General features: G+C 43.2%; 1 protein-coding gene across 2 annotated transcripts in view; it reads right to left on the reverse strand.

Annotated features, from left to right (window-relative positions):
• Positions 1 to 14,493, reverse strand: part of EIF3L (eukaryotic translation initiation factor 3 subunit L) — a 115,474-nt gene that overhangs the window by 19,372 nt on the left and 81,609 nt on the right. Inside the window, exons 5-8 of one of the 2 annotated variants that reach the window (XM_076006998.1) lie at positions 9,314 to 9,393; positions 6,233 to 6,294; positions 3,919 to 3,988; positions 3,322 to 3,395 (exon numbers count right to left, since the gene is read on the reverse strand). In XM_076006998.1, the coding sequence (XP_075863113.1) occupies positions 3,322 to 3,395; positions 3,919 to 3,988; positions 6,233 to 6,294; positions 9,314 to 9,393 (286 nt within the window). The remainder of the gene's footprint in view (positions 1 to 3,321; positions 3,396 to 3,918; positions 3,989 to 6,232; positions 6,295 to 9,313; positions 9,394 to 14,493) is intronic. The other variant, XM_076006999.1, reaches the window with a different exon arrangement.

Raw genomic sequence — 14,493 nt, forward strand, 5'->3', positions numbered from 1 at the left:
TTATATCAACAGAAATAAATGAGGGAGTGGTAAGGAGGAGCCACTAACCCCATGTGGCATCTATCTGGCCAGGAGGAATCACACCAGGCACTCAGTGATCCTCACTGGACAGTCTGTTAGAAATAGAAAGCACCTTAAGCTTCTTAACAAGAAAATAGAGCTAAGCAGAGGGAATTATGATTATCTTCAGAGATGAAGAAACTCAGCACAGATGATCCTCATTCACTTCCCATGAGTCAATAGGACTGTCAACCACCTGAAAGTACGTCCAATGAGGCTGACACAGGCCGAAAAGCCAGAGAGGGCAAACAGGGCCAGTGCAGATTGTGGCCTTCACTGTAAAAGGCACTGAAGATTAATTTGAGCAAGAAGGTGCTTTCTCTTTTTCTTTTGGAGACAGAGTCTCACTCTTGGCCTGGGGAAGAGTGCCATGGCGTCAGCCTGGCTCACAGCAACCTCAAACTCCTAGACTGAAGCAATCCTTCTGCCTCAGCCTCCCAAGTAGCTGGGACTACAGACATGCGCCACCATGCCCGGCTCATTTTTTTCTATATATTTTTAGTTGGGCAATTAATTTCTTTCTATTTATAGTAGAGATGGGGTCTCGCTCTTACTCAGGCTGGTTTTGAACTCCTGACCTTGAGAGATCCTCCCGCCTCAGCCACCCAGAGTGCTAGGATTATAAGCGTGAGCAAGCACACCCAGCCAGGAAGTGGCTTTTTCAAAGAGCCACAAGGTTTACTCAGCTCACCCCATCATAACTTGTCAGCACTTTGTATTCACAAAGTCTCTCTAGTCTATGGAGCTCAAATAATGTCTTTATTAAGACATCAATTTATTTCCAGTGCACTTGAAGTAAAAAAAAAAAAAAAAAGACATCAATTTCCCCTATAATACCCAGTGGGCGCTATACCACAAAATATGGGGGGAAAAGGTTATATTTTCCCAAATCCTGCATTTTAGGTTTAGAATAAAAGGACTGGGCTAAAGAAAAGATGGAAAAGAATAATGATATCGATGATCATCAAAATGAACAGGCAACATTTTATTAACTATTCTGTGACAGGCGCCATGCTAAGCACTTCACATGCAGTACTCCAGCAATCTTCCCAACTTTTTTTTTGAGCCAGAGTCTTACTCTGTCACCCAACCAGAGTGCTGTGGTGTGACCATAGCTCACCTCCAATTCCTGGGCTCAAGCAATCCTCCTACCTCAGCCTCCCGCCACCATTTCCAGCTCATTTTTTCTACTTTTAGTAGAGATAGGGTCTCATTCTTACTCAGGCTGGTCTCAAACTCCTGACCTCAACCAACTGTACTGCCTCTGCCTTCCAGAGTGCTAGGAGTAAGCCACCACACCCAGCCCCCAACAACTCCTCGTTAGAGATGATAAAAAAAAAAGATTGCAATGAATAGTCCTCAAAAAAACAAAACAACAACAACAAAAAAAAGAGCACATTGGGGAATAAGCATGTGCCCAACTTTCAGGGCCAGTGAACAGCAAAACCTCAATTCCTTTTTTTTTTTTTTTTGAGACAGTGTGGCTTTGTTGCCCAGGCTACAGTGAGTGCCGTGCCATCAGCCTAGCTCACAGCAACCTCAAACTCCTGGGCTCAAGCAATCCTCCTGCCTCAGCCTCCCGAGTAGCTGGGACTACAGGCATGCGCCACCGTGCCTGGCTAATTTTTTCTATATATATTAGTTGGCCAATTAATTTCTTTCTATTTATAGTAGAGACAGGGTCCCGCTCTTGCTCAGGCTGGTTTCGAACTCCTGACCTCGAGCAATCCACCCGCCTTGGCCTCCCAGAGTGCTAAGATTACAGGCGTGAGCCACCGGGCCCGGCCTAAAACCTCAATTCTTATCTGCAGGCTACACAGCTGCTGTGTGCTGTATGTTATTTTCATCTGACACATTTCTTGGTGGAACCTCAACAATAGCACCCTGAGACAGGTGATACTTCCCTTTTGGTATTCTGACCAAGCATATACTTAAGCAACCCCTCATAATCATGATATAAAATGTTTCCATTTTGTACATGAAAGTGAGGCTCAGAGAGCTTAAATAACATGTCACTATTATAAAGCTACTAGGTGGCTGCCCCCAAACTAGAATCCACTTCCATCTGGCTCCAAAGCCTGTGAAGCCTATGTTCTTCCTGCCACACCATCTTTCAAGGTGAAGTAAGAACTTGGGGCCGGGCGCGGTGGCTCACGCCTGTAATCCTAGCTCTTGGGAGGCCGAGGCGGGCGGATTGCTCAAGGTCAGGAGTTCAAAACCAGCCTGAGCAAGAGCGAGACCCCGTCTCTACTATAAATAGAAAGAAATTAATTGGCCAACTGATATATATATAAAAAAATTAGCCGGGCATGGTGGCGCATGCCTGTAGTCCCAGCTACTCGGGAGGCTGAGGCAGAAGGATCGCTCGAGCCCAGGAGTTTGAGGTTGCTGTGAGCTAGGCTGACGCCACGGCACTCACTCTAGCCTGGACAACAAAGCGAGACTCTGTCTCAAAAAAAAAAAAAAAAAGAAAAAAAGAAAAAAAAAAAGAAAAAAGAACTTGGGTTGGCCGGCACGGCGGCTCACGCCTATAATCCTAGCACTCTAGGAGGCCGAGGCGGAAGGATTGCTCAAGGTCAGGAGTTCGAAACCAGCTTGAGCAAGGGTGAGACCCCATCTCTACTATAAATAGAAAGAAATTAATTGGCCAACTAATATATATAGAAAAAATTAGCTGGACATGGTGGCGCATGCCTGTCCTCCCAGCTACTCGGGAGGCTGAGGCAAGATTGCTTGAGCCCAGGAGTTTGAGGTTGCTGTGAGCTAGGCTGACGCCACAGCACTCACTCTAGCCTAGGCAACAAAGCAAGACTCTGTCTCAAAAAAAAAAAAAAAAGAAGAACGTGGGTCAAAACTGATAAACATGTCTGGTTTTGAACTCCTGACCTTGAGAGATCCTCCCGCCTCAGCCACCCAGAGTGCTAGGATTATAAGCGTGAGCTTATAATCCTAGAGAAATCCTTATAATCCTAAAGAAAGAAAAAGAGAGAGAAATAAAATAAATAAATAAAAGAAAAAAAAAAAAAAGAACTTGGTGAAAGGAGCTCAACTCATCCGACTTCCAAATTCCTATGTGAAGCATGCTTAGCCTTCACTGTCTCTTAACAAAACCATCTGACAGGGGAGTCCACTGTCAAAGGATACTTTACACTAAGATGCATAGTTTTTACACGATGCATCTTTTTAATAACACGAACAATGGTAGCAGCTGCTCCTTGCTCAGATCAGTTATATCAAACTAGACTGAAGCTGACCAGATACCTGATAGATGAATTCATCAATGATATCCCAGAGCCACTGATTGGGTAGTTCAAGGGGAGCAGGACCATCAGCATCTGTGCAAGAGATCACAAAAAAGTCAGATTCAAACCAATGTATTTGCCCATTCAGTAAAGCTGCACAATGTTCTCTGTAATTTCTCTTTAAAGGACTATGAATCACAAGACCTCCCCTCTTCCACTTGCATATTAAAATCCTGCTAAAGCTGGGTGAGATTACTCCTGCCTATAATCCTAGCTACTCAGAAGGTTGAGACAAAAGGACTGCTTGAGTCCAGAAGTTAAGGACTAGCTATGATGAGACCACTCTAGCCAGGATGACAGAGTGAGAGACTCCTCCACAAAAGAGGGAAAAAAAATTAGCCGGGCACGATGGCATACACCTACAGTCCCAGCTACTTGGGAGGCTGAAGTGGAAGGATCACTTGAGCCCAGGAGTTATGATTGCACCACTGCACTCCAACAGCCCAAGTGACAGAGTGAGACCCCGTCTCTTAAAAAAAAATCCTGCAACAAAGAGCTGGAGGCCAATGCTGGCCCTCATTATAACCACAACCCCCTGGCCAAATCTCAGACTCACTAAGAATGTAGTTGAAGAGATTGCAGTAGTTGTAATAGGATTCAAACCTCTGCTCCAAGGAGGGTCCTCCCTGTAAAGAGAACAGAGACATCAGGACACAGATATTTAAGTGTTTTACTCAGGGTCTATCATGATGGTTGAGAACAAATATACAACAATTGACGTCTGTCCTCTCCTTAGCATGTGAAGAGCACTCAGTGAGAGGGAAGGGAAATCCTACAGCAGTTGAAAAAGGCCACCGAACAGTGTAACACGGTCAGGGTCATGTTTTACAGGAACAGACCTTAAACCTCAGAGAGCAGGCACGTAGATCCGGCAAAGTAGAGACAAAGGCAAGTATTTCAGAGAAAGCCACACTAACAAAGGCAAAGAGATAAAATCATGGCACTTGAAGGCTAAGGAGATAGAGGAGATGATGCTATACCAGGCTACACTGGACTATAATGGGTCAGCAATGTAACAATCCATCTACCAGTGCCAAATGAGAATGTAGGCTATGAGGTCAGCAAATCTACTCTACCACCTGTTTTGTAAATAAGCTTTACTGGAGCACAGCCATGCCCACTCATTTCTTATTGTTTGTGACTGCTACAAAATACTTACTACCTGGCCCTTCACAGAAGAAGCTGCTGACCCCTGATCTGGTCTTTATGTTGCTGGCAACTGAGAATTACTGACTGTTTCTGAGGTGGGAACAATAAAATGAACAATGCATTCGTGATGGAGTAGGAAAACCACAGCCTTAGCATCTTAGCCACACCATTTACTAACCATGGGATTCAGACAAGGTATTTAATCTCTCTGTAAAATGTGAACAAGACTACGACTAAGCCAGGCACAGTGGCGCATGCCTGCAGTCCCAGCTACTTGGGAGGTTGGGAGGGAGAATTGCTTGGGCCCAGGAGTTCAAGTCCAGTCTGGGCAACATACTGAGACCCTATCTCTTAAAAAAAAAAAAAAAAAAAAAAAGCTGGGCGCAGTGGCTCATGCCTATAATCCCAGAACTCTGGGAGGCCAAGGTGGGAGGTTAGTTTGAGGCAAGGAGTTCGAGATCAACCTGAGCAAGAGCAAACCCCCGTCTCTACTAAAAATAGAAAGAATTAGCCGGGTGTGGTGGTGTGCACTTGTAGTCCCAGCTGAAGCTGAGACATGATGATCACTTGAGCCCAGGAGTTTGAGGTTGATGTTAGCTAATCTGACACCATGGCATTCTAGCCTGGGCAACAGAGTGAGATGAGACTCTGTCTCCAAAAAAAAGAAAGAAAAAAGAAGACTATGACTAGTCACAATCAAAATTGTGTCTGGTGCTTAAGTACATTAAGCACATTCAATGAAAAACCTACCACTCTAGCCCAGGCAACAGAGTTAGACTCTGTCTCAAAAAGAAAAGGAAAAACCTCCCCACAGGGATTTAAAACTAGTCATGTTGAAGATAAGGCTGAATAGGATTTACTGCAAGGTTGGATGTCAAGTCAGAGAAGATTTTCAGTCCAGTTAACTAGGTGAATGGTAGTACCATTTACTGAGATGATTAACATGGGAGGAACGGGTTTAGAGGGAAAATAAGTGTTGGACATGTTAAGCATGAGATGACTACCAGACAGCCAAATGGAGATGTTGAACTGTCAGCTGGATATACAAGTCTGGAGTTCAGTGGAGAGACTAGGGCTAAAGATAGATTTTTCTAATCTATAAATAGTACAAATGGTATTTTAAGAGACTTGGGGCACTCTAAAATTTAGAAACCAAGAAAATAAAGAATCCAGCAAGTGCTCAAAGTTGAGACTGCATGTAGAACACTGGTGTTACAACAATCTGGGCCTAGGTTCAAGGAGTTTTGCCACTTACTAGTTACATAAATTTGAGAACAAGTAACCTCTTTGCACTCTAGTTGCCAACTTTGTAGGACTGCTATGAGGATCAGAGATGTGAAGATGTGTGCCAAGTACCTAGCACTGTGCCTGTGAAACAGTGACAGTGTCATGTGTATTTCAGAGAAAAGGAGGCTCACGGATGATGCACTAAGGGAAAAGGGAATCCCAAGCAGAAGCAGCAGCAGGTGCTGGAAACACCGTCTAGGACTGCAGCCTATCACTCAGCTCATGGTGGTGAGTGCCCCCCATCAAAGAGAACTGTAGGAACAGAGAATCAAAAAGGACAGATAGGCTATGTAGTTTTAGCTTGGAATAGCTTTCTGGATTAAATTATTCTCTCCGCCATTCCTTAAAAGTTCAAAAACATTCTGATCACTCTTGGAACAAGGGACAAAAATGGCATGAGTTTAAAAAATCACCAGCAACATTTAAATACTCACACTGACTTTGGCATATATGTGCCTGTAGTATAATTCTTTGTATAAAATCAGGAAGACAGCATCTGAAAGAGATGGCAAAGGGGTGCTTCAGTATCCACGACAACTGGGGTCTTCTGGCAGTTTTAGCTCTTTGGCAGGGAGGAATAAAGGTGATTTTAGAGAATAAACATCTAAACTCTCATGCATATGCCCCAAGAACACATGAAATGAGAAAATCCATTTCTCATGCTACTCTGTCAACCTCATCTTAACCTCAGACCTATTTCCTTCCACCACTTAGAGACTTTTGCCATCGATTTACTTAAATAAACCAGCACATAAATAAACAGTAATAGCTCCAGAGGGCAACATGCCACTATCAAAATTGCAAATATAGCCAGGTACGGTGACTCACACCTGTAATCCTAGCACTCTGGGAGGCCAAGGCGGGAGGATTGCTTGAGCTCAGGAGTTCGAGACCAGCCTGAGCAAGAGCAAGACCCCATCTCTACTAAAAATAGAAAGAAATTAGCCAAACTACTAAAAATAGAAAAAATCAGCCAGGCATGGTGGCACATGCCTGTAGTCCCAGCTACTTGGGAGGCTGAGGCAAGAAGATCACTTTTAAGCCCAGGAGTTTGAGGTTGCTATTAGCTAGGCTGATGCCACAGCACTCTAACCTGGGCAAGAGTGAGACTCACTTGAAACTCTACTCAGGCTAGTTTGGAACTCCTGACCTTGAGCAATCCTCCCGCCTCGGCCTCCCAGAGTGCTAGGATTACAGGCGTGAGCCACCGCGCCCAGCCAACAGTAAGGTTTTATGCTGAATACTTGCTTCCCTTCTGGGAGGCTAGAATTTTGGTATGTGTTAGGGAGAAGGAACCTACATGACCAGGCCCCAGTACAGTCCCAGGGCACTGAGTCTGTAATCAGCTTCCCTGATAGACATTTCACATGTGCCCATGTGACCCCACTGGGAGAGGTTTGTGCCTGGTTCCTCTGTACTTTGGCTCATGAGCCTTTTCCCTTTGTTGATTTTGATTCGTATTCTTTTGCTGTAAACCCTCATAAATGGGGGTACAACTATAAGCTGAGTCCTGTGAGTCCTCTTAGCAAATAACCAAACCTGGAGGTGGTCTTGAGGACTCCTGGACAAACAGAACACGCTCCAAAATAACAAGCACGAAAAAAAAAACAGGAGAAAGAAAAGGAAGTTTAGTTTATGTAAAAAAGAACAAGAGTTATCCCTATTTGCTTATACATGCACAGAATATCACAGAAAGGATAAATAAGAAAATGGTAACACTAGTTGTTTCCAGAGACAGAAACTGAAAACTCAGGACAGAAAAGGGAGGGGAATTTTTATACCAAATCTCCTTTTTTACTATATGCCCTGTGAATTTTTACCTGATTCTAAATAAATATATATATTTAAAAAATGGGACTCCTATTGTTCTTTTTTTTTTTTATTTATTATTATTATTTTTTTTTGAGACAGAGTCTCACTTTGTTGCCCAGGCTAGAGTGAATGCCATGGAGTTAGCCTAGCTCACAGCAACCTCAAACTCCTGGGCTCAGGCAATCCTGCCTCAGCCTCCCAAGTGGCTGGGACTACAGGCATGCGCCACCATGCCTGGCTAATTTTTTCTATATATATTAGTTGGCCAATTAATTTCTTTCTATTTATAGTAGAGACAGGGTCCCGCTCTTGCTCAGGCTGGTTTCAAACTCCTGACCTCGAGCAATCCGCCTGCCTCGGCCTCCCAGAGAGCTAGGATTATAAGTGAGCCACCGCGCCTGGCCACTCCTATTGTTCTTAATATACACAATATTGTATTCCTTACAAGCAAAATATTAACATCTCAGCAACACAGAAAATATTTCAGAATGAGTTTTAAACCTTTTATCAAACAATGATAATAAAAGTAAGTGCTCAAAAAATATCAGGTATATTTAGAAAAAAAAAATAACAACAACAACAAAAAATCAGGTGTAACATTTTGTTGTTGTGAAGACTTGTACAATAAAAACTATAAAAGATTGCTGAAAGAAATTAAAGACCTACCTTGGTTGTCTAGTAATCAGGGAAAAATAAAAAGAAACTGAAGGCTTAAATAAATAGAAAGACACCCCTTGTCCATGGATTGGAGGACTTAATATTGCTAAGATGAAAATACTCTACAAATTAAGCTTCAGATTCATTCAATGCAATGCTTATCAAAATCCCAGCTGGCTACTTTACAGAAACTGACAAGCTGATCCTAAAATTCATAAAGAAATCCGAGGGACCCAGAATAGCCAAAACAATCTTGAAAAAGAACTAAGTTGGAGAACTTATACTTCCCAATTTCCAAATTTAATACAAACCTACAGTAATCAAGATGGTATGATACAAGCATGGGACAGACATTCTGATCAATGGAACAGAATTGAACAGCCAGAAGTAAACTCTTACATTTATGAATCAACTGTTTTCAAGATAATCCAATGGGAGAAAAGAATGGTCTTTTCAAATACTAGTCCTGGGAAACTAGAAATCCACATGCAGAACAATGAAGTTGGATCTGCCTACCTCACCCATATAAGGGACATCACCTAAAGAAATGAAGAGTGGGTCGGGCGCTGTGGCTCACGCCTGTAATCCTAGCTCTTGGGAGGCCGAGGCGGGCGGATTGCTCAAGGTCAGGAGTTCAAAACCAGCCTGAGCAAGAGCGAGACCCCGTCTCTACTATAAATAGAAAGAAATTAATTGGCCAACTGATATATATATATAAAATTAGCCGGGCATGGTGGCGCATGCCTATAGTCCCAGCTACCTGGGAGGCTGAGGCAGTAGGATCACTCGAGCCCAGGAGTTTGAGGTTGCTGTGAGCTAGGCTGACGCCACGGCACTCACTCTAGCCTGGGCAACAAAGTGAGACTCTGTCTCAAAAAAAAAAAAAAAAGAAAGAAAAGAAAAGAAGAGTGGGAGGCTAGAGAGCCCATTCCAGAATGGCCATAAGAAACAAAAGGGTGAGCAAAATAGCCACAGACGTTCCTAAGCTTTCTAATGACCCAATGGGATCCCATCCAGCACACAGGATACAAACAGCTCACACCTACCGTTGCCAACCTGTGGAGCAATTGCTTCAGCCTCAGGCCAAGGTGTATTCTTGAAGAATCTTTCAGTCAGCTTAGTCCAACTGAAAATCAAGCACAAAAATTTTAACTCCAAAATGACTGGAAAGCACCAGCCCTCACATTTTACAGTTGAAGACACAGGCTCAGAGATGGTAGATGTCACAGAAACAGAGCCAGGGCGAGAACCCTCCAAGTCCACAACTTTCCTCAACTATGCACTTCAGACAATCTTTCTTAACATTACAAAACACTCTTTTTATATCAATTAGGCACCCACCAAGTTTATCTCCTGCCTTTGTATCATGAATTACAGCCATATTTAATTGCTTACTGTTCCCTGATACGAACACTACTTTTTAGACACCACTACCCCCAATCCCTTAGCACACAGTGTTGCCACTGCCTGGCACACTATGTTCTTCCCCAAACACAGAAGCAAACCAGTATGCTACAGTATGCGGCCACAACAGACCTACAGCATCCAATCTGCTTCTTAAATCTCCAAGAGGGTGCTGTTCCATTTCCCTCTCCTAATCTCCTTAGCAGCTACTTTTCCCCAAGCTCCTACAGCCCTACCTCTCCCAACTTCTGACCTTCCAGTCCACCATATAAACATATGTGCTTAAGTCCCCCTTCAAAACACAGAACAAAACAGAAAGCTTATCAATGACCAGTAAACCCTCTATATCAGGCATCCTCAAACTACAGCCCACGAGCCACATGCCGCCCGCCTGGGACATTTATCCTGCCTGCTGGGTGTTTTTGCTGCAGCTGCCCATCCTGCTTAGCAGACGACTCGTAACAGGCCCAGTGTGCACTCTCCAAAGGTCTAGTAGTGAACTGGCCCCCTGTTTAAAAAGTTTGAGGACCCCTGCTCTATATTTATCATCCACCTTTAACACTCTACTGTTATCTGACTGCTGCCTCCAACAGTCCACTGAAATTGACCTTGCTAAGTCAGCACTCAACATCTGTTAGCAAGCACTCAACATCTGTTGACCATCTCCTTCTTCAAAGTCTCTTCCGAAGACTTTTTGGTGCCTGTGATACTTCTCTCTCTGCTGATTTACTATTAGGTTGATGTAAAAGTAATTGCAGGGCTAGGCCAGGGGGCTCATACCTGTAATCCTAGTACTCTGGGAGGCCAAAATGAGAAGACTGCTTGAGCTCAGGAGTTGGAGACCAGCCTGAGCAAGAGCAAGACCCCATCTCTACTGAAAGTAGAAAAATTAGCTGGGTATCGTGGCATGCGCTGGTAGTCCCAGCTACTCTGGAGGCTGAGGCAGGAGAATCACTTGAGCCCAGGAGTTTGAGGTTGCTGTGAGCTAGGCTGACGCCTGGGCACTCTAGCACAGGTGACAGAGCAAGACTCTGTCTCAAAAATAAATAAATAGAAAAAAAAAGGTAATTGCAGTTTTAGCATTGTTGAAATTTGCCGTTTGATACTGGAATACATTCTTAGATAGATGTGGTTATGTTATACATCATTTTAACACATATTTCTTGCTTTATGTTTTTTTGCTAATGAACTATTACTTGCTGTTTGATATTTATTTTAGACTATGGAAATGAGTTAGACAAAAAGCAAATTTGAGGCCGGGCGTGGTGGCTCACGCCTGTAATCCTAGCACTTTGGGAGGCCGAGGCGGGCGGATTGCTCAAGGTCAGGAGTTCGAAACCAGCCTGAGCGAGACCCCGTCTCTACCAAAAATAGAATAAATTAATTGACCAACTAAAAATATATATACAAAAAATTAGCCGGGCATGGTGGCGCATGCCTGTAGTCCCAGCTACTCGGGAGGCTGAGGCAGTAGGATCACTGAGCCCAGGAGATTGAGGTTGCTGTGAGCTAGGCTGACGCCACGGCACTCACTCTAGCCTGGGCAACAAAGTGAGACTCTGTCTCAAAAAAAAAAAAAAAAAAAAAAAGTTGACAATGACCAACTGAGAGCAATCATTGAAGCTGATCCTCTTACAACTATACAAGAAGTTGCCAAATAACTCAATGTTGACCATTCTACTATGGCTGTTTGGAATTTGAAGCAAACTGGGGAAAGGTGAAAAAGCTTGTTAAGTGGGTGCCTCGAGAGCTGACTGAAAATCAAAAAAATTGTCATTTTGAAGTGGGTTGTGAGTGATCCTTCCCTTATCGTACCCAACAACGAACCATTTCTTGATTGGATTGTGACGTGCGACGAAAAGTGGAGTTTATATGACAACCGGCGACAACCACTCAGTGATTGGACGAGAAGCTCCAAAGCACTTCCCAAAGTTAAACTTGCACTAAAAACAGGTCATGGTCACTGTTTGGTGGTCTGCTGCTGGTCTGATCCACCAAGGCTTTCTGAATCCCAGTGAAACCATTACATCTGAGAAGTATGCTCACCAAATTGATGAGATGCACTGAAAACTGCAATGCCTACAGCCAGCACTAGTCAATAGAAAGGACCCAATTCTTCTCCATGACAACATCCGACTGCACATCACACAACCAACAAGCAATGCTTCAAAAGCTGAACAAATTAGGCTACGAAGTTTTGCCTCATCCAGCATATTCACCTGATCTCTCACCCATCACCTACCACTTCTTCAAGCATCTCAACAACTTTTTGCAGGAAAAATGTTTCCACAACCAGCAGGATGCAGAAAATGCTTTCCAAGAGTTCATCAAATACTGAAACATGGATATTTAAGCTACAGAAATAAACTTATTTCTCTTTGGCAAAAATGTGTGGATTGTAATGGTTCCTATTTTGATTAACAAAGATATGTTTCGCCAGTGTGGTGGCTCATGCCCATAATCCTAATTCTCTGGGAGGCTGAGGAGGGAGGATAGCTGGAGCTCAGGGGTTCAACACCAACCTGAACAGTGAGACCCTCATCTCTACCGAATTAAAAACAAAATATACACAAAAAAACAAAACCCAGCCAGGCACTGTGGCACATGCCTGTAGTCGTAGCTATCCGGGAGGCTGAGGCAGAAGGATCACTCACAGCCCAAGAGTTGGAGCTTGCGGTGAGCTATAATCATATCACTGTACTCTACTGAAGGACACCGAGTGACACTCTATCTCAGCAAAATAAAATAAAATAAAATAATGTCTGAGCCTACTTATAACGATTTAAATTTCAGTCTGAAACCGCAATTACTTTTGCACCAAACTAATATCTACTTTTCCTTCTGCTCTCTCTTATTGGTCCTGTCTTTGCCTGCCCACCCACCCCTAAAAAAACATAATTCCGCAGGCACCAACCAATCTTCTCACTACTTTATGCTAGGGTAAGAGCGACCACATGCCTGGCCTCAACTATCACCTTTGCCTGCACTGCCCAATACAGTAGCCACTAGCTACATGTGGCTACTGTGATTGAAGAACTGAATTATAAATTTCAGTTAATTTTAATTTAAATTTAAAAACCAATACTTAACTCAGTTATTGGAAAACTTTTGGATCTATTTGGAATTACCAGATTATGTGGCTCTACTTTTCCAATCATAAACTTTATAAAATCTAAATACAAATCAATGCCTTCTGCATCCTCCTTTTGCTCTCCCTTTGCTGAGACAAGGGGTCTGGTTGTCATCTGTGGTGTATATATCACGCTCTGTAAACCTATATCTGGCTCTTGTTCTATAATGCTATCTTTCTCTCCTCAATAAACCTCATTTTTGTGTTTGCTTTATAATAAAAAAATAAAATAACATTTCTTTTCTTTTCTTTTTTTTGGAGACAGAGTCTCACTTTGTTGGCCAGGCTAGAGTGAGTGCCATGGCATCAGCCTAGCTCATAGCAATCTCAAACTCCTGGGCTCAAGCGATCCTACTGCCTCAGCCTCCCGAGTAGCTAGAACTACAGGCATGAGCCACCATGCCCGGCTAATTTTTTCTATACATATTAGTTGGCCAATTAATTTCTTTCTATTTATAGTAGAGACAGGGTCTCGCTCTTCCTCAGGCTGGTTTCAAACTCCTGATCTCGAGCAATCCGCTCACCTCGGCCTCCCAGAGTGCTAGGCTTATAATCGTGAGCCACTGCCCCCACCAATATATTATTTCTGATACACACTGGATTTATAAGACAAAAAAAAGTAAAATGTCTCATTAATTTTAAAATACTGATTATATGTGGAAATAATTATTCCAGATAAATTTTTACTTCTTTTCCATTTAATTAGCTATGTGATTTATTGCTGTGCTGTTTCCTCATCTATAAAATGAGAAAAACAATAGTTATCTACTTCAGCGGGTTACTGTTAAAAATAAATGAGTAGGCCGGGCGCTGTGGCTCACGCCTGTAATCCTAGCTCTTGGGAGGCCGAGGCGGGCGGATTGCTCAAGGTCAGGAGTTCAAAACCAGCCTGAGCAAGAGCGAGACCCCGTCTCTACTATAAAATAGAAAGAAATTAATTGGCCAACTGATATATATATAAAAAATTAGCCGGGCATGGTGGCTCATGCCTGTAGTCCCAGCTACTCGGGAGGCTGAGGCAGAAGGATCGCTCCAGCCCAGGAGTTTGAGGTTGCTGTGAGCTAGGCTGACGCCACGGCACTCACTCTAGCCTGGACAACAAAGCGAGACTCTGTCTCAAAAAAAATAAATAAATAAATAAATGAGTAAATACGGGAAAAGCGCTATGAACACTACCCGATCTATTCTGACAATAAATGCTAATTGTTATTATAATTATTAATAATGGTATTATTTTAAGCCTCGTACAAGTTTCTGGAGATAAAAAGTCCAACAAAATTACATGTCCCTTGCTGGGTACAGTGGCTTATGCCTGTAATCCTAGCACTTTAGGAGGCCAAGGCAGGAGGATTACTTGAGGCCAGGAGTTCAAGACCAGCCTGAGCAGGAGCGAGACCCTGTCTCTACAAAAATTAGGAAAATTAGTGGGTGTGGCTGTGCATGCCTGAAGTCCCAGCTGCTGGGGAGGCTGAGGTAGGATGATTGCTTGAGCCCAGGAGTTTGAGCCTGCAGTGAGCTATGATGATGTTACTGTGCTCCAGACTGGGGTGACACAGTGAGAACCTGTCTCAAAAAAAAAGAAAAAAGAAAATTACATGTCCCTAGTTCCAAGGAATCACAAAGACCCCCAGAGCACGCTTTATAAAAAAAAATGATTAAACACCACCCTGTTTGTAGGAGCTGCATCACTAG

The sequence above is a fragment of the Microcebus murinus genome, chromosome 10 (assembly GCF_040939455.1).
Source record: "Microcebus murinus isolate Inina chromosome 10, M.murinus_Inina_mat1.0, whole genome shotgun sequence".
Classification (NCBI taxonomy): Eukaryota; Metazoa; Chordata; class Mammalia; order Primates; family Cheirogaleidae; genus Microcebus; species Microcebus murinus.